A 22,294-nucleotide genomic window follows, 5' to 3' on the forward strand; every position below is an offset into this window, starting at 1 on the left:
CTTTTTCAACGTGAACCTCTGTCATATACTAACATCTTAGGAGCACTGATTAGTTGCTAAAGAAATCAAAAATGAGGAACAATAATCGGAGTAACATGAATAAATTTGCAAGACTATAGGCTCGAAGGTCAAACAGAGGCTCCCTCTTCAGATGTTTAGTGAATAATTAAAGCAAAGCATATGAGTACTACTGTAAAAGGTGTCAAGTCATTAAGGAGAATCCTTTAAAGGAAACTGGAAGAATTTATATTAACCTATAGATAAAATAACAAATCATTTTCGCAGGCAGTCCGTTGACAGTCGCTAACAATAGAATCCAAACCAAACTGTATGTTTTCTTAGCTTTCGTTCATTCACATTTAAAACCACTGAACTCTGACATCTTATTTTAATGCAGAGTAATACATAGATAATAATTCGGCAAAAATATATTATTAAAAATTAGTAACGCACTTTTTTCAATATTTGTGACTGTTGGAAAAGAGATCTGAATGTCACTTTATCTCCTGAAGTTAATTTTTAGCGTTCACCTACGAAGTAAGTTCCTTACATAAGCAAGTTTCAAAATTTTCTTGATATTTCTTTTATTATAAATAATACTCCGTAAGACCACATAAATGACAGTGCATAAAAAATGACAGAAAAATCATACCTCTGAGTCTAACAGTTTTCGAGAAAGATTCGAGAGGAAAAGTTTTACGTCACAATATTTCAAAAATAAATTTTATTGTGAACATGAATATTGTTATAAGCACATTATGTTACGTTCTCAAGAGAAGATTCTCAAAATGAGACATTTCAAGGCATGCAAGCGTGACCTGTATAAATGGCTGACTGAACACGATCCAACTCTGTGGTGTCCAGAAAAGGGAAAGGAGTATGGAGACGAACAAATAAGTCTCTTTTGTAAGTGGAATCTCTTTAAATAATCCTATAGAAAGAAATTCAAAGTGTGAGATCTAATGATCATGACGGCCATGTCCCCATACCCCTAACCCACATGTCCGATCTAGCGACCTAAGAATTCCTCATCTAGTCAGTTACATAGGAAAGCCTAAATGTTTCGGTTCTCTATCATGCTGAAAACTTGCCTTCCAATAAAGCCATATTATAGAAGCAGTCAATCAGAACATTAGGAAACTTATAATATACACATAAGTTACACATAAACTTATTTTCCATACACCGGACTAACGTCTTTCATATTCTTCTCGAAAACTTAATAGGTACTAGAGGTCACTTTCATGTACTCGGAGTGAGTGATCTCGTAAAGTTTGTGCGGTCTTGACTGGATACCCTGTGTAATATTCTAATTAAAGGAATAAATTAAAGCAAATATCTTCCCTAAAAGTGCAAAATAGTTTCAAGGTAAATAAAGCGATTTTGATCATTTTTAGGTAAACCTCTCAGACTTAAATGCAGAGTGGACATATAATATAATAAGAAAACTTTCGTAACTTACTTCCCCCGATTTCATAAAAAGAAAACTTCAATGACTTACTTTCCCTGATTTCTTCATGCAGTCCTCTACCTTAAAAAAAAAGCAATACATTAATGGAACAGAAGACTGCAGTCATACAATCAGATTTCATCATGCGGTAAAACAATGAACAGCCTTACCTCAATCATTATTTCACGTAACATTGAGAAATTGTAATGAATGACAAGGAAATAAATAACAGCATTAAAAATTTGATATTATCACCAGAAATTAAGACATAAATTTACGAATTAATTAGTTCTTAAGATTAGTTGGATATCGTATACAATTCATTATATTGAAAATTACTCTAGTGATGGCATTTCTATAGTAACGTTAAGCTAGGAGACCATTAATTTGACCAAATATAGAAAATCATCAATTTTTTTTTATTCAATTTGCTGAAATTTTATTTTTAAAGACTGAATAGTAATTTCTAGGTTTCCTAAAGTGGAAGATCGTCACAGTGAGGAATGATTGCTTTATTTTGCACTATTAAAAATTTGTGGTCATCTATTTTAAATTTACGTATGCTTTTGTATAAAAACTTTTGTGCGCACAATCTTTCGCAGCTTCTTAATACCTCTGATAAAATACATGTAAAATTTTGAAATTTTTCATACGTGATAACGAAAATCAGTGTCAGATTAGCAGCAAATTGCACAACATCACAAAATGTGGCGACTTTCTTACGTGCCTCGAATTGATCAGACTAAAAGTACTAAAAATAATACGAGATGTAGAAATTTTAAAATTCCGCCTCTCCGCTATTACTTTTCATTAACAAGAGCTCTCATCTATTCTGCAGCTTTTCTTAAATTGATCTTCAATTCAGTCTCTATTGTGCTCTGCCATCCTATATTAAGAATTTTCAACATGCATTTTTACTTAATTTTATCGTTTCTGCCTTTCGATGCTGACAAATGTAGCATATGTTTTCATGTAAGACTGCATTTTCTGTTTTTCGATATTAAGAATTTTCAACATGCGTTTTCATGTAATTTTGCAGTTTCTGATTTTAGATACAACTTTCAGCATATATTTTCAAGCGTTTCTGCTTTCCAATTTTTTTTTTAATACAAGGGGCCATTAAATGGATTAATAAATTTCAAGAACTGTTTCACTACCTAAATAAGTAATAAAATTGGTTGCTATGTTGCCTAAAGTAACTATTATTATAACTCAGTTTCAATGACTGGTACACCAAACTAAAATTGCTTTAAGAATAAGTTCTCCGGAGCGAGTGCGAAACTGAATGTAAGAGACGCATCTTAAACGTAGTCTTGTCCTGAACGCAAGTTCAATCGAAACATATTCTTGTTTAGTGAAGAATTTTTTATTAGCAGTTATACTTCTGCTGTCTTCTGTTTCGCGCCTATTATGTTTCATGCAACTACTTCGAAGCTTGTCTTGTTGATCGTTAATTGGACTACTTCTTGATACATAAAGAGACAAATCGTATTTTATCACTATCATCACAGACGTCTATATTTTTCAGTATGTTTGTTAGTTAATTTAACTGATGTATAATGAATTTAGATTATTGATTATTAGAGAACGCAAAACTTTTCAATATACTTTTGGGATTTCTAATTCTGTCACCGGATTGTCTGTATTTTGCATAATCATAACACCTTGAAAAGGAAAAAAAGTACTCCGATCATAATATTAAAAGCAAGTTAAAATATCTGCAATTCAATAAAAGAGGTAATTAAGTTTTTAGAAAAAGGACATGAGAAAAATCTACTGTGCCTTCTCTGAGAATCGAACCAGAGATCTTCCACTTGCTAGCTGAAACCACCAACCATTAATATCACTAAGCACGCAAAGATCAGATAGCTCCTTAAAATATCATAAGACAATGCAATCTGCAACTTTTTTTAATTACTTTAATAATAAATACAAAATGTGTGTATCTATTGCTTAGAATCCATCAAGATTAAATTTTTAAATATGTAAAGAATATGTTTCTGAATACGCTGTATGCATACGTACACTTTGCATTATGAAATATGCTTTGAGAAAGCTTGAATGTAATAAAGAGCATTAAAATTAGACAAAATATTAGCCTTAGATTCGCGTACATTTTAAACGACGATAAAATAAACAAGTTTTAATTAAGAGTGAACATGTCGAAGTCACTGAAAGCTAGTTTTTTTGCAGTCTTATCATCTGAATGACCACAAGGGACGTCTAATTTCGGACATTCTTCTTTTACGCTGTGAATGTGAAAGGGGATGGTAGCCTCAATTCTTGAACGTAAGGAAAAGTTCTTTATTACATTTAATAAACTTTTAATTATATATCTTGAAATTTAATCTGCATAAAACAAACCAGCAGACGAATCTGTGCTCTCTTTGTATCTGACATTTGACTTCACGACTTTCCTTCTTTCTATAAACGTAAAACTGATCTGAATTTTAATATTGTTTCAACAAAACTTTTATTTTTCTTCCTTATAAACGAAAATTTCTTTACACGAGTTTTCTATAACCTAAGCTCCGTGTAATATTTTTTTTAAATCAATAGCGGGATGATATTTTATACTGGTGAGTGAAACTAACCTATTTTTGACATTGCTCCAACCAAACTTTTAATTTTCTATCTTATAAAGAAAACATTTTTTGTGCAGGTTTCTTATACAAGAAGTTCACTGTATTAGCTTTATAACTGTCAGGGGAAATATTTATTAAGAGTCAATGAAAACAAAATTTGGAGATGAAGGCAAAACTTACTGATCTCGTCCTGTTTTGTTCGCACATGAAAATAATTGCTTGAGTGTCCGTTGCATTAGCATCGACGAGACCAAGTATTTCCTCTTTACATGTGCTCCAGCCACTGGAAGCCTGAAAGAAAAGCAAACATCTCATTTGAAGATTCAAAGTTTCGCTTTCGCATTTTTAAAAAATAAAACTGTAAAAGAATAAGGTTTACGAAAATGCACTGACGAGATGTTAAGCATCCATATACTTTTTGTTTCTCTTTTTGCAACTTTTTCATGAGATGAATGCACAAAAACATTCGAAAATGCGTAGAACACAAAGGAGCGTTAGCCCAGAAGAGAAATTAGTCTCGAAACGGCCTTTTGCGTCGATTCACTATAAACGGCGAACCGCTTTTTTAAACTGTTGCCACCAAATATTATCGCCCTGTATTCCATTTAACACCTTGCCTGTGGAACGTATTTGATAAAAATTTGCCAAAAATGGAATTTTTTTTCTTCTTTAATTTTGTTCGTTATCATCATTAAAATGTTAGAAATAGATTATTTAAAAAAAATTTAAATGAAATAACTACTATATTCAATATTTTCACACATATGGGAAATGTTAATGAATTATAGCAATTTTGTGTTCAAATTATAGCAAAATAATTCAAATGAAATAATTTTCAAGCTAAATATAATAAACTAATACAACAATATTATTATGTATATCAAACTGTCATGAATTTCATATCTCTCAGATTTTTACATGAATGGGCCAAATTTTGTGCAGTTTTGCATTCGGGTGTGTTTCAAGGTCGATTTGTTCATTTTTCAAAATTTTCTTATCATTTGAAATCTGTCGTAGGCTATAACTTTGCGAAAGAATGAAGTTTCAAGACATGTTATTTTTTTTATTATTTTTGATCAGCTTTTCGCTTCAACTATTACCTTTCAATACGTTGCTGTGCATATCTATTAGTCTCTTCCGTAATTGTGTGAATCAAATCATAATCAATAAAGAGTTCAAAATATTGTTTGTCTTGAGTGAAAGTAGAAGTGTCAATAGTTGCATCCACTTGTGGTTGTTGGAATGGGAATCTTGGAGCAGCTGGAGCAAGATTATTCAAACATAGCTCCAACCAGGTTCGGCATGAAAGAGTTTCACTTTCGTCGTCATTTTCGGAATAGTCATACTCTTCTGGTGAAATACTGATATCTAAACATGAAGAGCCTAACAAGCATTTTTCATCATCGTCTGATTCCGACACTGGGAATATAATGTGGTTTGAATGAAAATTGGGAAGAAATGCAAAATAACAAAACTCCAACAAATGGCGCGAAACTGCCGAACATTTCGCGGGAAAGTATCGTGATCTATTGGGAAAACGGTAAATTACATATTATTCATTGGACGAACTGAGTTTGGGCTTCATGGAATTGATACAATGACCGACTTTTCTCTTGCCCGAACTCAAATCGGGGATTCCAAAATTAGCGCATTTGCTTTGCCCGAATTGAGTACGGGGGTCACAGGCAAGGGGTTAAAGAAATTAAATAATGAAGAATATGCATGAATGTATGTATGTTTCTCGCAATGTAAAAGACCAAGGGTATATAGAGCCATCACATTTTGAATAACTAATCTTCCACCTGAACATGGGCACCTGCACGCCCAAATTTTGAATTTCGAATTTGTTTTATTATCAATTTTGCCTTTTGTAAAGCTTTAATGAACTTTTCGTTAACAAAATCAACGATTTCAAAGCGAACACTGGCAATAATGTAAGAAAAAAAAAGCATTTTATCTCCAGCACGCGAGACTGTCTATCAGAAATTTTAAAGATATGCTGTTTTTTAAATATTTTGTGATATTGCTGTTGAATTGAATTTTATGTGCAAAGAACATGATAGTTAATAAATACAGGTAACACAAAAAGTTAGAAAAAAACTCCTTTCGGCGTGATAGAAAATCTGAAAGCTTTCAGATTTTTTTAATAATTTCTATGACTTTTTAAGCATAACTTTCTTTCCACTTATGCCATATACACTTCAACACCAAAATTACAAAAATTTTAAGATCAGCGTAGCAATATATGTTTAGATTTCCCAATCCAGTGTTATGTGCTGGCATACATTTTTCTATTTTTTTTTAATGTCTCGCATACGATGATTGACATGTGCATGTTTTCTAGTACGAAAGACATCTATGCATTACTGTATTGGCTGAATTGACTTAGATGTATTGGAAAGCTAACTGATAGCATAATTGAATGAAAATAATGATGACGACCTCTTTCAACAAAACTGTTATTTGCCTCACCACTAGAAAATCTAAGCAATTTAAAATGAAAACTACAATTTGCACCTTGCAAGAGCATTTTAAATTAAATTTTCTGCAATGATAGAGGCAATCTTTGAGATTACCTCGATCAAAATCTACCACTAAGGTTGATTTTGAATGCTTGTACAATTCTAAGGAAGCACAGGACATTGATCTAAATCGTTAATGCGTGGCCACCATAATAGACTTCGGATTTAATTCTATGTGTCTTTTCTTATGGAAGTGTTGTCAAAGACACTGTCTGCCCATGTCCTGCTAATGTTCAGTATCTTCGCAATCGTATCGTATTCCGGTTACTGAGGCTCTGCTTTAGGTTACATTGAGCATCCGTGAAATACATAAAAAACACTTGTGTCTATTCCTCTGTAATAAAATTAGGTATCAATTGCATACTTTATTTTTTATGAAGTTTTTAATATTTCCAGGAATTTTGAAAGATTCTACATTGTTAGCACCACGCTAAAGGCCAGTAAGTTAAGTTGAAATTATTGTGGCTTTCACTGAAATGTTTTCCTTCTAAGATTTTCTAATGTCTTACATTATGAAGAATAATTATGTATTAAAGGTCATCTCATTTACCTCAACATTTTTCATTTATTATTTTTTGAAAGTTTCCTTCTTAATTGCGTTTCGAAGAACAAAATTGCAGTTTCATTGTTTTGTCGTGATCCCTCCAACATGTAGCAAACGTGCAATCAAAAAATAGAATTGTGCATAACATGGCAATAGATAGCAGTGAGCGTTTCGAGTTTATTCACATTTACTCCAAAAAACACCCGATTTATTTAGTAAAATAATTTGAAATAAAAAAGGCATAACCATGGCAATTATTTCAATTATTTAACTACAGAACAAATTAATACCAAAAAGTCTAAAGTTGTTGCCGTTCTGCTCGAACGGGATATTACAGAAAAGATCTCGATAATAATTTAAATGAAAAGCTCAATTTAAAAAACTGAAAAACCAAATGACGAAGTGCGTAACGCATGGCAATAAATCATCTTTATGAATTACAATAATATTGAAAATGTTTATGTTTCAGTTCGATGAAATGTAAGTGTATTTTAAATTGCAACAATTATATACTAAAACATAAAATAAAGACGCAGATTTGTAAGTAGCTTGTTTATTGCTTTTAAATCCTTCATTTTTAAAAAAAATACAGCTATAACTTAAAATAAATTAAGAAGGTCATAACGCATCTAATAGAATACTTTAATCGAACAGAGAAATAGTAGTCTTCTAAATCCTTAAGTGTGGTCTTTCGATTGAAACAGATCTTACGATATTGCTATTTTTTTACAATAAATATAGTTAAAATATAAAAGTGAACAATGAGTTTCAACTAAATAATTCATCCAAAGTGAACACAAAATTTCAACATAAATAAAATCAAACAATTAATAATTGGCATTTGCTATGCTTAACTTTAGAAAAAGTTTCACTGTATTTCTATTTGCAGCTTAACATGTAAATGCTGCTTCCCAAGATTAAATGATTCTCCACCCTTGACTACAATAGACTTGGCTGCTTAGGTGGCAAAGCAGACGAGCGATATCTGGCTAAGGGGAAGTATGCCTTTATAGAGGGCTTTCTAAGGGAAACTAACTCGTATTCATGTTAGGCATAGAAACATGAAAAACATCAAATAAGGCCAGCGCTCCTCTGGTTTCGAACTCAACTAGAATACAGTTCCTATTCAGAGCACTCGATTTTCCTGCTCAGCGGTCTTGACCTCTCGGTCACTGGTCTCCATCCTTGAACTGGCTATTTATCAACAACGCGGTCTAGCAAAAAGCAAAAAAAAAAAAAAAAAAAAAAAAAAAAAAAAAAAAACATGAAAAATAAAAGATATATAAGATCGTTATGCTAATGTAAAATCTTTAAATAGTAGTCATACGACAAGCAAGGTCTCTGAACTATAAAACTGATTTGATCTTTAAGCTGGTCTAAATAATATAAGTTCTTTAAACTGTAATAATATGAATTTTGTACAGTAACATTACTACAGTTTGCATATAAGATATTATATCTCATGCAATGACTGGTTTGAATTATTTACTAATGGTAAAGCCCTTTAGCATATATAGAGTCTAAGACCATAAAGGATGCTTTCATGGAGGACTTTCTAAAGGAAACTTGCTCGTATATATATTAGGTATAGGGAAAAATCACCAAAACGCCCATGCTAGCCAGCTCACTCCTTTGGATTCGATACATGGAGCCAACTACCAGTGTTCAGCGACTTTATCGCTTCACCACTTGTGGGCCTCCATGCGATGAAAACATTTGCTAGATCACATTGGTGATAACTGGAACGGCATCTCAGCGTAACGGTTCCAAGAAAATATAAAGATTGTTAATAGACATTATTCGCTACTTAAGTTTTCTCTGTCTTCTAAGTCAAATGAATAGTAATCTGCGATATATAGCAGTGTCTTTATTGCCACAAGCAGCATAAATAATACTTTCGTATTAGACAATGAGATCTTAAAGCGCCATAAGACGTAGTACAGTAAAGCTGTGAGGTCTTACTTGATTTGAAATTAGTAATTAGGTCGATAACCCCAACAGAAGTAAAACGAATCATCTGTATATCTGAAGTAACTACAAAGACGTGAAAAGGTTTAAATAATCTTTTTATTTAAACAGACTTTAGAACATTAACGCACCCTCTTGTGCTAACAGTATCAGCCTGATCATGCACCGTAATAATGATGCAACGAAATGATTGTTGTGATGATGCAAAGAAAAAAACAGTCAAATTCACGTTGAACGTGGAACAATATAGTCAAAGACTATACATTTCAATATTACTCGAAGTTGGCTCAGCAATTCTACCGAAGCGTTAAAACCAAATGTCGGCAATGATATAAGGCAAAGTCGAATAATTTTAGCTGTCAGAGCTGGTTTTAACTAACACGCGCGCGAAGCCAGAGGCAGGCTCTGCCTTAAACTCCAGATCTCAGTTTAAAAATTGGTTACCTCATTTGCATTCTGGTGGGAAAAACGGAAAGAGAAAGTTATAATAAAGCCTGAAATTATAAATAACTAATTAATTTAAATAATAACCTTATAAATCCTTGCCGAACACATGTGTTACATCATTAATACGTTGCGAGTGCGGCAAATTCGCGTTCCGCAAAGTTATTATAACTTTCTATAGAAGAAATGGGTTAGCTGTAGTTCAGATCAAGAAAGTATCTGCAATTTATACAAACCTAAATATTACTATAATTAAAGAAGAGAAATGAAACAAATGTTAATTGAAAGGATTTATATTACTGCTTAACAAGTAGGTACACGATATAATTAATTTTTAAATAATAGTTAGGAAAATGCCTGACGCAACTCATTAAACGTTTCGCGATAAGGAGTGCAATGTTTTTCAATACCTCTCATAAAGTATGCTGTTGTTTATCCATTTGGGTCAATTTACATTGCAAAATCAGACAGTCTCTATCCCTTTTTTAACAATTTGTTTAACTTCTTGTACGTTAAAGGCTCTTCTTCAATTTAGCTGTTTCATAGTCTGCTAGTGTTATAAGATCATCTAGTTCTTCATTTGTTATTTCTCGATCCTCATTTTCGACTAATTCTTTCATTTCTCTTTCTTCCATATCTGAAAAATCTTTCGACTCCTATTGCTTTTGCAATTTGTACGATTTCTTTGGCTTCATTTTCAGTCGATGAAAATGCTTAAAGGTTATTGGCAACTTCTGGCCAGAGCTGATGCCAGCAAGCATTTATTGTTGATGAATTCATTTGTTCCCGTGTGTGTTTAATCATTTCTCGGTAGTGTTTTATGTTGAACTGCTTCTAGAATACTGTTAGTGTGTTGTGCTTTTCTTCGTATTATTTGAAGATATGTAAACATGTCTGACATAATAGGCTTTGAATATTTTTTCGACTCCTTCATCCGTTGGTTGGGTTAAAATAGTAGTCTTCAGTATGAGGAACGAAAACTAACGCTTGAATGCATTATTATGAGGGCTTCAATACCGTCCTGGAGATTTACAGAGAATTAGGAAAATATTAAAGCTCAGGTTTGTTATTCTAAGCAATCTTTGATTTCTTCAATGAATTAATTTTCAAACTAGTATTTTTTAAAGAGGACTATCACAATACAACGACAACGTGCTGCTTATAACTGAAATTCTCTGGGGGATAGCTAAAATGAAGACAATTAAGAAAACGTATATAATGCAAAATCGCGTTTACGTATAAGAAAACGTATATAATTACGTATAAGAAAACGTTTACGTATAAGAAAACGTATATAATGCAAAAATTATTGTACATGGTATTTGGCTTAAAAATTCCATGCTTTCAATTTTATGTTAACACAGGTATGTGAGAGAGGAAAACTGACCAATCACAGAAAAATATATGATGCTGTTTTCGAGTGTGCTGCGTTTCATAAAGAAACTTGAAAATACTTGACGTTTTATGTTTACTGCAATAAAATATGGTATGGTATAATATTGTGTTGCGGTAATGCAGAATACTTTCACCCCAGATGGCCACTGAAAACAAAATAAATGGAATTTTAGAATTCGTTTTTAAAGTATGCTCACTGCGAATAATAATTCACTGAAAATTTGATGAATACTATAGACTACATTTTTTTGTGAATGATTATAGCTTAGACCATATTTTAACAAACGTTCCTGGCTCTGCTTCCTCTTTTCAGAGAAACCTTAGCGCGGCGTTCCATTAGAGTTTTCTCAATATCCTCCTTCTTTGCAACGATGATACTATATGAGATGCTGTATATTGTTTCTTGCGTATACTGTATACTGGATATAATCGCATATACGGATTTAGAGACATGTATTTTAGAATTTTTGACTTCTAATTTATAACTTGCATTTTATATTTTTTCTTAAAATCATGAAAGCGAAGCCTCGTATAACTTGGACCCATATGTGTGTTGATATGATTGTTATAATTTTTATAAACATTGTAATGTTATACGTTTTTTTATGTCCCCTTGGAGTAGAAAAATAACAGCAACAAACAACATGGATCACTGCGTGTGAAGAAAGACTGACAAAATTGATGCAATCCCTGTAAAGAGGCGTGACTGTATTATCAGGATCAATGTTCCTTCTAACCTTCTTCGGGAAAATGCAAGGACCTGACTCGGAACAGAGAGCTTACTAAAACTATGTTCAAAACTGTGGGAAGTAAACAGGATACACAAGAAGGGTATATAAAACCCTTTATTTTCTCTATTTACAATAACTTCCGTACTTCGGAATACACGGACCCGCCACTTGGGGGTCTAACGTAAAAATATAAAAATAGAACTAAACTCTAATTTAACTTTAAAATAATAAACGTGGAAGATTGGCCTTATATTAACAGGAAGCGTATGTAGTACAGAGAACTGTGAACACTACAATACGTTTAAAATTTATCAAGAGGATTAAAACCTGTGGCCTGGAAGGCAACAAGCAACTGCGTAACTTTTAAGGTAAGCGGCCTTCTTCGACTCACTGCTTCCTCTCTCTCGCTTGGCAAAAAGCCACAACTTAAATACTTGGCGTTCGCCAGACAAACTTTGCATAAAAACCTTAACGCTTATAATTCTGGCCGGAAGTAGAAAATAAGAAGTGATAGTAAAGATTTAAAATAAAATAAACGTTAGTAAAACTTAAGATCCTTACATACTTCCCGCCAGAGTTAATTAGTTTGAAACTGAGGTCTAAAACGACCTTGTTGAAAACTTTTAGCTCTAGAATCTAACGCGAGGCCAATCTTTTACAAATATTTTTCGCTAGAAACTAGATATTTAAAAGAAAGAAATTTGTTTTTACAATAGCAGCTCCCAGGATACACAATTTTTTTCATCTGTACAGCATCCAAACAGGAGCTCTTATTCAAATCTGGTTCCTTCCAGAGATCTGGAAGGAAAACTAGTTTAATGAAATGTTACAAAATGAAATGGCAAGTAACATGTATAATTATATTTCTCTTAACATTCTTATTTCATTCATGACTATTTTAATTATCTCTCCCCGTGCTCTCTGACATGTGTTGTAAAAAAACACCAAACACGAATGTGTTTCTGTCTACGTGTTCCACATTTCCTCCTACAATCAAAACACTAACGTGTTAAAATTCAACATGCCAAGACCTCGTAACACACCCTAATTTCAACTCTAAACCCTGAGGTACTATTCTGAAAGTGTCTAACTCTGAAGTGTAGCGTAAGAGAGCCTAACTACATTCATTCAACCTTTAACACATATTCACCATGATTTAGACTTTTTTAAGTCACACGAATAAAAAAAAATTTAACATTCACTTTTACCATATCACGGTATTTCTTAACATTTAAAATAACAGTTCACATTGTATATAAGAACATATCAACATGCCGTTAATTTTACACATTTGAAAACATACATTAGTAGTACATTGTTAACTTCTATTCTTTTCAAAGTAAGTGCCAATTCTTTCTACATTGAAATACTACATTTCAAAAAGTCTTTCAGACTAAAACTTCTTTCTTGCTAGAATGTTTTAAATAAAATTTATACAATAACTTTTACAATATTTAAGTCTTTACACAACGCTATTATACATCAACAAGCTCCAGAGGTGGAACAACGACAAGTACAAGGGCAAGCCATTAAGAGGCAGGAGCAAAAGAAAAGAAAATTTCCCCGCGGAAAAATTGAAGGTAGCAAGAAAAAGAAGCCGTTCCACCCTCCAGAAAAGAGAGTTCACGAACACCCCCAGAATGAAGAAGGGAGAAGGACGACGGATGTGAAGAGAACTAGGAGAAATGACGGCAACTATAACCCGGCTCTAAAACGGAAGATCTACTCATCCGACAGGACTCTCCGCAGCAAATGTCGCCGAACTGCAGAAGGGCCATCAGCGGCGGAGGAAAGGTTACAAGGAAAATTTGAACGGCCAGCAACGAGGTCCAAGCAGGAACACGAAAGAAGTTTCCCGGTTCCGCCAAGACCAGCTGCCATCAAACGGCCAAGACCACAAGCAGAGGAGAAAAAGAAGGTATTCAAGGGTGACCGAACTGGTGAAAAAAGGAAGCTTCCAGAGGAAGGCACTGAAGGGCGAGCCCGTACAAGAAGGAGGATAAATCAAACAACTATCTGCAATACCTTTAAAGACTGGGCCCAGAAAAGGATGTCCGAATATCACAAAGATAAGTAAAATTTTATGTTACTTTGCAAACTTTAGTTTTACGCGCGAGTAATTGAAAAACATAATACCAAAATCGGTAACAACTCATTTCTCGCCCTTTTGGCGATAAAGGTAGACCTCGCATGAGGTAAAACTTCTTGAAATCTGCCACTTGCAGTAAGAATGAAAGATTAACTTAAGTTTGCAAAGTAACATAAAATTTTACTTATCTTTGTGATATTCGGACATCCTTTTCTGGGCCCAGTCTTTAAAGGTATTGCAGATAGTTGTTTGATTTATCCTCCTTCTTGTACGGGCTCGCCCTTCAGTGCCTTCCTCTGGAAGCTTCCTTTTTTCACCAGTTCGGTCACCCTTGAATACCTTCTTTTTCTCCTCTGCTTGTGGTCTTGGCCGTTTGATGGCAGCTGGTCTTGGCGGAACCGGGAAACTTCTTTCGTGTTCCTGCTTGGACCTCGTTGCTGGCCGTTCAAATTTTCCTTGTAACTTTTCCTCCGCCGCTGATGGCCCTTCCGCAGTTCGGCGACTTTTGTTGCGGAGAGTTCTGTCGGATGAGTAGATCTTCCGTTTTAAAGCCGGGTTATAGTTGCCGTCATTTCTCCTAGTTCTCTTCACATCCGTCGTCCTTCTCCCTTCTTCATTCTGGGGGTGTTCGTGAACTCTCTTTTCTGGAGGGTGGAACGGCTTCTTTTTCTTGCTACCTTCAATTTTTCCGCGGGGAAATTTTCTTTTCTTTTGCTCCTGCCTCTTAATGGCTTGCCCTTGTACTTGTCGTTGTTCCACCTCTGGAGCTTGTGCCTGCTGTGTCTGCCGTGCCGGATCCTGCAAAAGATCTGAAAATATTTGCATTTTATTACGATCGAAGTAGGGTTTGATTTGATCAAGGTTTGCGGAGCAGGTTTCACCATTTCTGGCTTTTAACACTACTACAGCGTGAGTTATTTTTTCTATAACATATGGTCCTTCAAATCGTGGAAAAAATTTCGCACTTTTATCTTCTGGTGCTGAAGAAAGTGAATGCTTAATTTTTAAAACTTCATCCCCTACTTTATAAATTACTCCCCGTCGTTTCAAATCATAATATAGCTTCTGTTTTCTTTGTGCTACTTCCGTATTCTTTTTTGCTTCTTTTATTAGTTTTTCTATATCACCCATTTTAAATTCTGGGGCTCTTTGTTGCACATAAAATAATTTATCTAACGGTGTTATAATCTTTCTGCCTAGAAATAACTCAGCAGGAGTTTTGCCCGTTGTATCATGTTTTGCGGTCCTAAGGGCGAAAGCAAATTCATTGACATAGTTATCCCAGCTTTTATGAAAATTTTTAACATAACTACGGATAATTTTCACTATATTTCTATTGACCCGTTCCGCTATATTTGATTGCGGCCGATACGGGACCATTTTTAAATGACATATGCCCAGTTTTTGGCACATGTCTTCAAATATATTACTTACAAATTGAGGACCATTATCCGATATAACTTTTAGGGGCGCCCCGTATTTTAAAATATATTTATTTAAAATAGAATCAGTAACTAATTTCGCGGAGGCTCGTTTTAAGGGAACAATTTCGGTCCATTTACTAAAATGATCAACCATAACAAGGAGATAGCGACTTTTATTTAACTGACTTTTTGGGAAAGGGCCCAATAAATCGATACCAATTATTTCATTTGGAAATTCGGATTTAATACTATTTAGAAACCCGGCCGGGCGGAATTAATATAATTAACTACTTGACATGTTGGGCAGGACTGGACATACGCCCTTGTTAACTTTTGCAGTTCAGGAAAGTAGACTGCCTCGCGTACGCGTTGGATAGTTTTTCGAATACCAGCATGAGAAGCTAAAGGGCTGTCATGGAGCTCCTGCAGGATATTTAATCTAAGACTAGCTGGGATAACAGGTCGAAATTCGTTGTTGGAATTCGTAGTTTTTGTATAGAATAATAGACCATCTATTAGTTCGTAGTGGGCCGCCCTATTTCTTATCGCCACAATATCTTGGTGGCTAAAATTTTCAGGATCCTTCAAATACTCATAAATGCTTCCAAACTCAGGATCCTTACCCAGTTCGGTTATTACAGTTTCTCGGGAATTTATTGTACATGCTGTGAGCATTGCCACCTTTACGGTATTACCTTGTTCATCTATTTTAATTCTTGATAGGGCATCTGCTACGATATTTTCCTTTCCGGGGGTATGCTTGATTACCAGATTATATTCTTGCAGCTTGAGTGCCCATCTTATTAACCTTGGGGATAAATTTTTCCCTGAGTACAATCTAGTTACCGCCGCATGATCAGAGTACACTGTTATCGGCGCCTTTCCAAAATAGACTCGGAACTTTTGCACTGCTAACAGAACTGCAAGTGCCTCTCTCTCGGTCGCGGAATAGTTTCTTTGTGTTTGATTTAAAGTTCGGCTAAAAAATGCCACGGGCTGCTGATTTTGCGAAAGTACCGCTCCTACCGCATAATCCGAAGCATCCGCTGAAATTTCTAAATTCTCATCCTTTTCAGGAAATTTCAACACAGGGGCTTGCGTTAATGCTTGTTTTAATTTTTCGAAAGCACTATTGGCTTCGGCCGTCCACGAGAATCTTGCCTTTTTCCTTTTTAATTTTAACAATGGCTCCGCGATAGCCGCAAAATCTTTTATAAAGGACCTATAATATGAACAAAGTCCTAGAAAAGAAGAGAGCTTCTTTGCCGTGTTTGGAGTCGGATACTTTTGTACAGCGATTATTTTTGATTCATCTGTCTCGATCCCTTTTTGAGATATTTTGTAACCTAAATATTTTAATTCAGGGGCTGCAAATTTGCACTTTTCGACATTAACTTTTAGACCGGCCTCATTTAATAAAGAAAACACCTGTCTTAAATCCTGTACATGTTGGTCGAGATTATCACTAGTAATAATGATATCGTCTAAATAGATAAATGCGGACTTTCCAAGAACAGGTCTTAACACAATGTCCATGCATCGCTGAAATGTTGCCTGGGCCCCTGAAAGGCCAAACGGCATACGCAAAAATGCATAAGTGCCAGACTTGGTTATAAAAGCAGTCTTAGGCACGTCCTCAGGCCTAACCCCTATTTGAAAATAACCAGTCGTTAAGTCTAAAGTCGTCATAAATTTGGTTGATTTTATGTTCCTTAGAATTTCTTCAATGATCGGTAACGGATATACCGGATATTTAGTTATGGAGTTTAATTTACGGTAATCAATAGCGAATCTCCACCTTTTTGGATGGGTCAAAGGATAGTCATTATTTTTCTTACATAAAACCACCGGGCTAGCATAACTACTTGAGATGGGCGTTATGATCTTTTTACGTACCATATCGGTGATATGCCATTCTATAATTTTTTCGTTATTCTTATCATACCGGTATGCTTTGTGGCGAACTGGCATTGAATCTCCGGTGTCAATACTATAGTTAGTAACCTGAGTAAATCCTGGAATATCACTAAATAACGAAGCAAATTCACTTACCACTTGTCGGATTCTTCCTTGCTCGTCATTAGGCAGGTGGTCAAGTTTTAACATTGGCGGTTCAGCCTTTTCTGCACGAACTGGTTTCATTGTCAGCTTAAGGGACGCTTCATTAAAATCCAGCGTAGCTTGGGCTTCTGAAAGAAAATTTATTCCTAAAATTAAATGTGCTCGCAGATTCTTTACTATAAAAAACATCACCTTTATTTGTTCGTCCTTGATACGGATATACAACGGTACTTTACCTATGCACTTACATTTTTCTCCTTGCGCCGCTAACACTGTCGTATTATCCGAATTATATATGCGGTATTTGCGAAAATACTTCCTAAAAAAATCTTCTGCCACACAGGAACACTGCGCGCCTGTATCCAGGAGTGCGGTGGCTGGGATATTATTCACCAACACTTCAATCTTCGGAAGAGTCAAATTTTTCACCGTTACTCTATTTAACTTGAAGGAAGAGGGGTTTTCGTGGCCTTCGGATTTCCGCACCCTCCCGTCAGCAGAAATCCGTTTTAGTTTAAATTCTTTTTTGTTTCCATGCTTTCCTTCTTTTTCCACTGGCCTTGAGACTTTTTCCTGGGTTGCTATTGAACTGTCGACGTTCGCCGGCTGTTTTTGAATGCTCGGGTTTCCTTGCCCACTGATTGGCTTTTCCTCCGTAGCCGTGTGCTTGAGTTTGCTGTAGTCTTGGCGTACCAAATTGGTTTCGCTGTTGATATTGGCGTCTTCTTTCGACGTCCGCCGTTCTTCTACTTTCAAACTGGAATGCTAGCTCAAATAACTTTTCCAGTGTAGTCGGATTTCTTAATTCAAAAAAGTCTTGCACTTGGGGCAGTAACCTCGGCAAAATCACTTGAATTATTTCAGGATCCGGACGGTTTCCATACAAGAGTTTGAAGACGTGAATTTTTCTTAAAATAAAGCTTGAGAGATTTTCGATTATTTGCTGATATATACTGAAAAGTTTCGTTTCTAATTTCGCACGATCCCTTACGACAGGGAAGGCTTTTAGTAGGGCAGTCTTGAAATTCTCGTAAGTATAGGTGGGACTTCCTGCTTGACCCAAGAGACTTCTGCCTATACATTTGAACCAGTTAAGCGCTTGGCCCCTCAAAGCGCTGGTAACTAAGGTAACTTTTTGAAATTCGTGCACGGGGTAGAGCATGAAGTGATCATCCAATTTTTCCAAAAAACTGGTTACCGGTGAGTTTCCATTAAATGTTGCTTCTGGTTTCATCGAAGCGCGCATGGTCTGGACGATGTAACCAAATCCTTCCAGGGCGGCAGCTGGCATTTCTGGATTCTGAGCCGTTTCTGCAGGCAGCACAGGTTCTTCTTGAAACTCGGCCATGGTTATTCTTCTTCGTTGGGCGCCACTATCAGGGTCAATGTTCCTTCTAACCTTCTTCGGGAACATGCAAGGACCTGACTCGGAACAGAGAGCTTACTAAAACTATGTTCAAAACTGTGGGAAGTAAACACAAGAAGGGTATATAAAACCCTTTATTTTCTCTATTTACAATAACTTCCGTACTTCGGAATACACGGACCCGCCACTTGGGGTCTAACGTAAAAATATAAAAATAGAACTAAAACTCTAATTTAACTTTAAAATAATAAACGTGGAAGATTGGCCTTATATTAACAGGAAGCGTATGTAGTACAGAGAACTGTGAACACTACAATAACGTTTAAAATTTATCAAGAGGATTAAAACCTGTGGCCTGGAAGGCAACAAGCAACTGCGTAACTTTTAAGGTAAGCGGCCTGCTTCGACTCACTGCTTCCTCTCTCTCGCTTGGCAAAAAGCCACAACTTAAATACTTGTCGTTCGCCAGACAAACTTTGCATAAAAACCTTAACGCTTATAATTCTGGCCGGAAGTAGAAAATAAGAAGTGATAGTAAAAATTTAAAATAAAATAAACGTTAGTAAAACTTAAGATCCTTACAGTATAATCAAGTTGTAAGGGATTATCAGTCCCCCCCCCTGCATACTCTTATGGCTTACTGGTAGCACGTCTGGCTAGCAGTTTGAAGATCCGTGGCTCGAATTCTGCTCAAGGCATAGACGATTTTTCCCGTTTACCACTCCAAATAACCTAATTGTTCAGCAAAGTGAATGTTTAAATGTTTGTTAAAAAATGTTTAGTCAATCATATTTACCAAACATTTATTGCGGCTCGCTTGCTTCCGTACAGACATTTATAACCTTTAGGAATAGTAACGGCCTTTTAGATACCATCAACAACGACATTTGGGCGGTAGCACCCATGCTAAGAAAAACCATGTTATTTAGCTTAATCGTGAATTCTCAGATCTTTTTGGTGTGAATTTTACTCCCGTAGTACCTAAAAATTATGACTACAGATTCAGTAGTACAAAAGCCAAGTTGAGAACTTACACCCTATACCAGAGGTGCTGCTGTGGCTTTTCATAGCACTGCGTTTAACGCTCTTAGTAGTTTGAAGTGTAATTACTGATTGTACTCTGATACTGTGAAAAACTGTATGATTATTTTTGTAGAAAGTTGATGAACTGTGAAATGTTTCGTTTCAAGCTATTATCAGTTCTGTGCGCATTCAGGTTTTACGAACCTGTACGTACGCAACAATATTTTGGAAAGATTCCGCTAAAATGTTTCTAACATTAAAGAAAATCATATGCAAAATTTTACATCATAATAATTTTCGATTCCATTATTTCCATACAATTTTTCTGAAAAGGCGCTTTACAATAACATTGTTGTATCACTGATTAGATAATTGTAAATGGATACAATGATACCCATGCGAATTTCTCTCATAGATTCAGCTGGAAAAATCAGATCTCGTTAGCAAAAGACAAGGTACCAGAATCAATTTCTATATAAACTTTATTACCTCTGCCGAAAATCCGTCTTTCCCACAGTCCATGAATTTCTCGAGCTGAGGCTTCGATAAATCTGAAAGGAAAGAAAAATAAGTAAAATGGAGAGAGAACTTGGCATGCATTTAAATGCAACAAGACTATGGTTTTAGTTTTATCCTGGGGCATTTGTGGAATACAAATAACAACAATAGTAATGTTTATAAATGACAGTAAAATAGGCTTTCCTAAATAGTAAAATAGGTAAGGCCTCTTAAACCTAAGCCGAGAAGTATACCACGCCAGGGCGCTTGGTGACAGGAGAGACGATGTTAAAGAATGATAAGCATGAAATCTCCACCATAAAAATTCGAAATTCAAACACGTTGTTAGTCATTAAAACTGGGAACAATAACAAGGACAAAAGCTGCCGCATCCAAGATTATTTTACAAATGCCTTGTGATACAAAGATAAAGTCCTTAAAATTTAAAGTTCGGTTGACAAATAGAATATGCTATGACCAATGGTGAATTGTAGCCACTATGAACAATAATAACTACTGTTACATGGCAAGGCATAGATCCGAAAAAACTTTTTCAGATATTGCAATCCAGGAAGCTAAACGAAATTCGAGTAAAGTTGACTCTTCGAGTTATTAAATGAAACCATTGTTTTCAAATAAAAAAGCTTTATATCACTTTGTCTAAAAAGAACATCGATTTCCCCGGATAACTGAAATTTTAAATATCTGATGTCCGGTTCCTTGAAATTCTACAAATGCTTTTCGAAACTAAATTTATTCACATTCTGAAAATCTTATATTCTTAATGGGATTTTTTTTAAAATCAACATTTTCTGAAGTTTAATTTGCATTAAATGAAAACTAACTTTATAGTATCGACTTTTCTCAAATTACTATGCTTATAAATTCAACTTTGAGAAAGTTTCATTATTGTCTAAAAAACCTACATCAGATCAAAATAGGAAGTTGTGGTCAATCCAGTCAGCATAAGTCTTACTTTTATCTTTTAAATTACTTTTGAGTGCCAAAACGTCATGGGTTAGGTATTAAACAATCGTTTGTGTAATGTGCATACCAGCCAGTTTTTCTAGAAATGTCCTCCACGTAGGTATCCCTTCCCTTAAGCAGATAGCCCTCGTTCGCTCTATTATATTCAAATAACCAAGCAACCAACCAATGAACCAACTTATCGTTTTTTCTAACTACAACCTTCACTTAACTATGTAGTTAGAGCCATAGTTAAAGAGCTGCCGTTCTAACGGGACACCAACCCACAGGTGTTACTGAAATGAATTGTCAGAAAATTATCGTAAATTTTCGAAAGCAGTAACGGAAATTTGCGTTAATGAAATTATTATTAGGATTCAAGTAAGAAGGTCTTAAATTTTCTTAACAATTCTATAAAACTATAATAATGTTATGCGTTATAAATTATTTAGCCACGTTCAGTGTTAAAATGCCGATGAAATAAATAAAATCTGTATTATATGACTGAGGCTAAGTGGAAACGAACATGGAAAAGGAAACAGTGAAAAAGATGATAAAAAGTAATTAGTAACGCTATTTATTCCTACGGTGTAGTATTTTGTCGCTTGGTGGCGCTAAATTCGTAAACCGTTCGCTATTGCGAAGCGTTCATTGCCCTTGTGTGCTCATAACTAGATCTTTCACCTCACTAATTCTCTTGTAAATACTCCCACACTTGTTTTTGTAATCATGGGTGCGGGGGGGAAGACACTTTTCTTTCTTTCAGTTTTACTTCTTTCTTTCACCTTTATATTTACACGTATAACTTTGCTTCTTCTCAACCGACACTCCGAACTTTATTAAGAAATATTATTAATAATTCTCTTATTTTTTTAGATTGCTTGTTAGAATAAATTCCATTCGAGGAATCGAAATTGAATTCAGTAGAGAAGTTGGATGCGATTCTCGTTGACCTCTTTTTATTTCTTTATTTACTTCCTTTCTTGAACAAAGAAAGTGCTGGTCGTGTTTTCAGTGTTACCTTGTAATAACAAAAACTAATATATCTGTCGGCACGTATTTCGAATGATTTTAAGATCTAGTTCGTTTAGCTATCATAAAAATGTGACTTGATATACCTAAGTGTTGATCCTTGAGAATTAAGGGCAAATTAATTCTTTACAGGCTTAAAGATGAACAAAACCAGGAGAAGGGCGTAAACATCCTTTTATTGAACACAATATAACTA

The 22,294-nt window shown here is 34.9% G+C and overlaps 1 protein-coding gene across 1 annotated transcript in view; it reads right to left on the reverse strand.

Annotated features, from left to right (window-relative positions):
- Positions 1-22,294, reverse strand: part of LOC118187343 (uncharacterized) — a 38,906-nt gene that overhangs the window by 5,202 nt on the left and 11,410 nt on the right. Inside the window, exons 2-4 of the mRNA XM_035357540.2 lie at positions 20,092-20,153; positions 4,216-4,326; positions 1,502-1,531 (exon numbers count right to left, since the gene is read on the reverse strand). Coding sequence (XP_035213431.1) covers positions 1,502-1,531; positions 4,216-4,326; positions 20,092-20,153 — 203 coding nt within the window. The remainder of the gene's footprint in view (positions 1-1,501; positions 1,532-4,215; positions 4,327-20,091; positions 20,154-22,294) is intronic.

Source organism: Stegodyphus dumicola, chromosome 4, assembly GCF_044657685.1.
Source record: "Stegodyphus dumicola isolate Sdum_Otavi_A_Nest chromosome 4, ASM4465768v1".
In the NCBI taxonomy this organism is placed as follows: Eukaryota; Metazoa; Arthropoda; class Arachnida; order Araneae; family Eresidae; genus Stegodyphus; species Stegodyphus dumicola.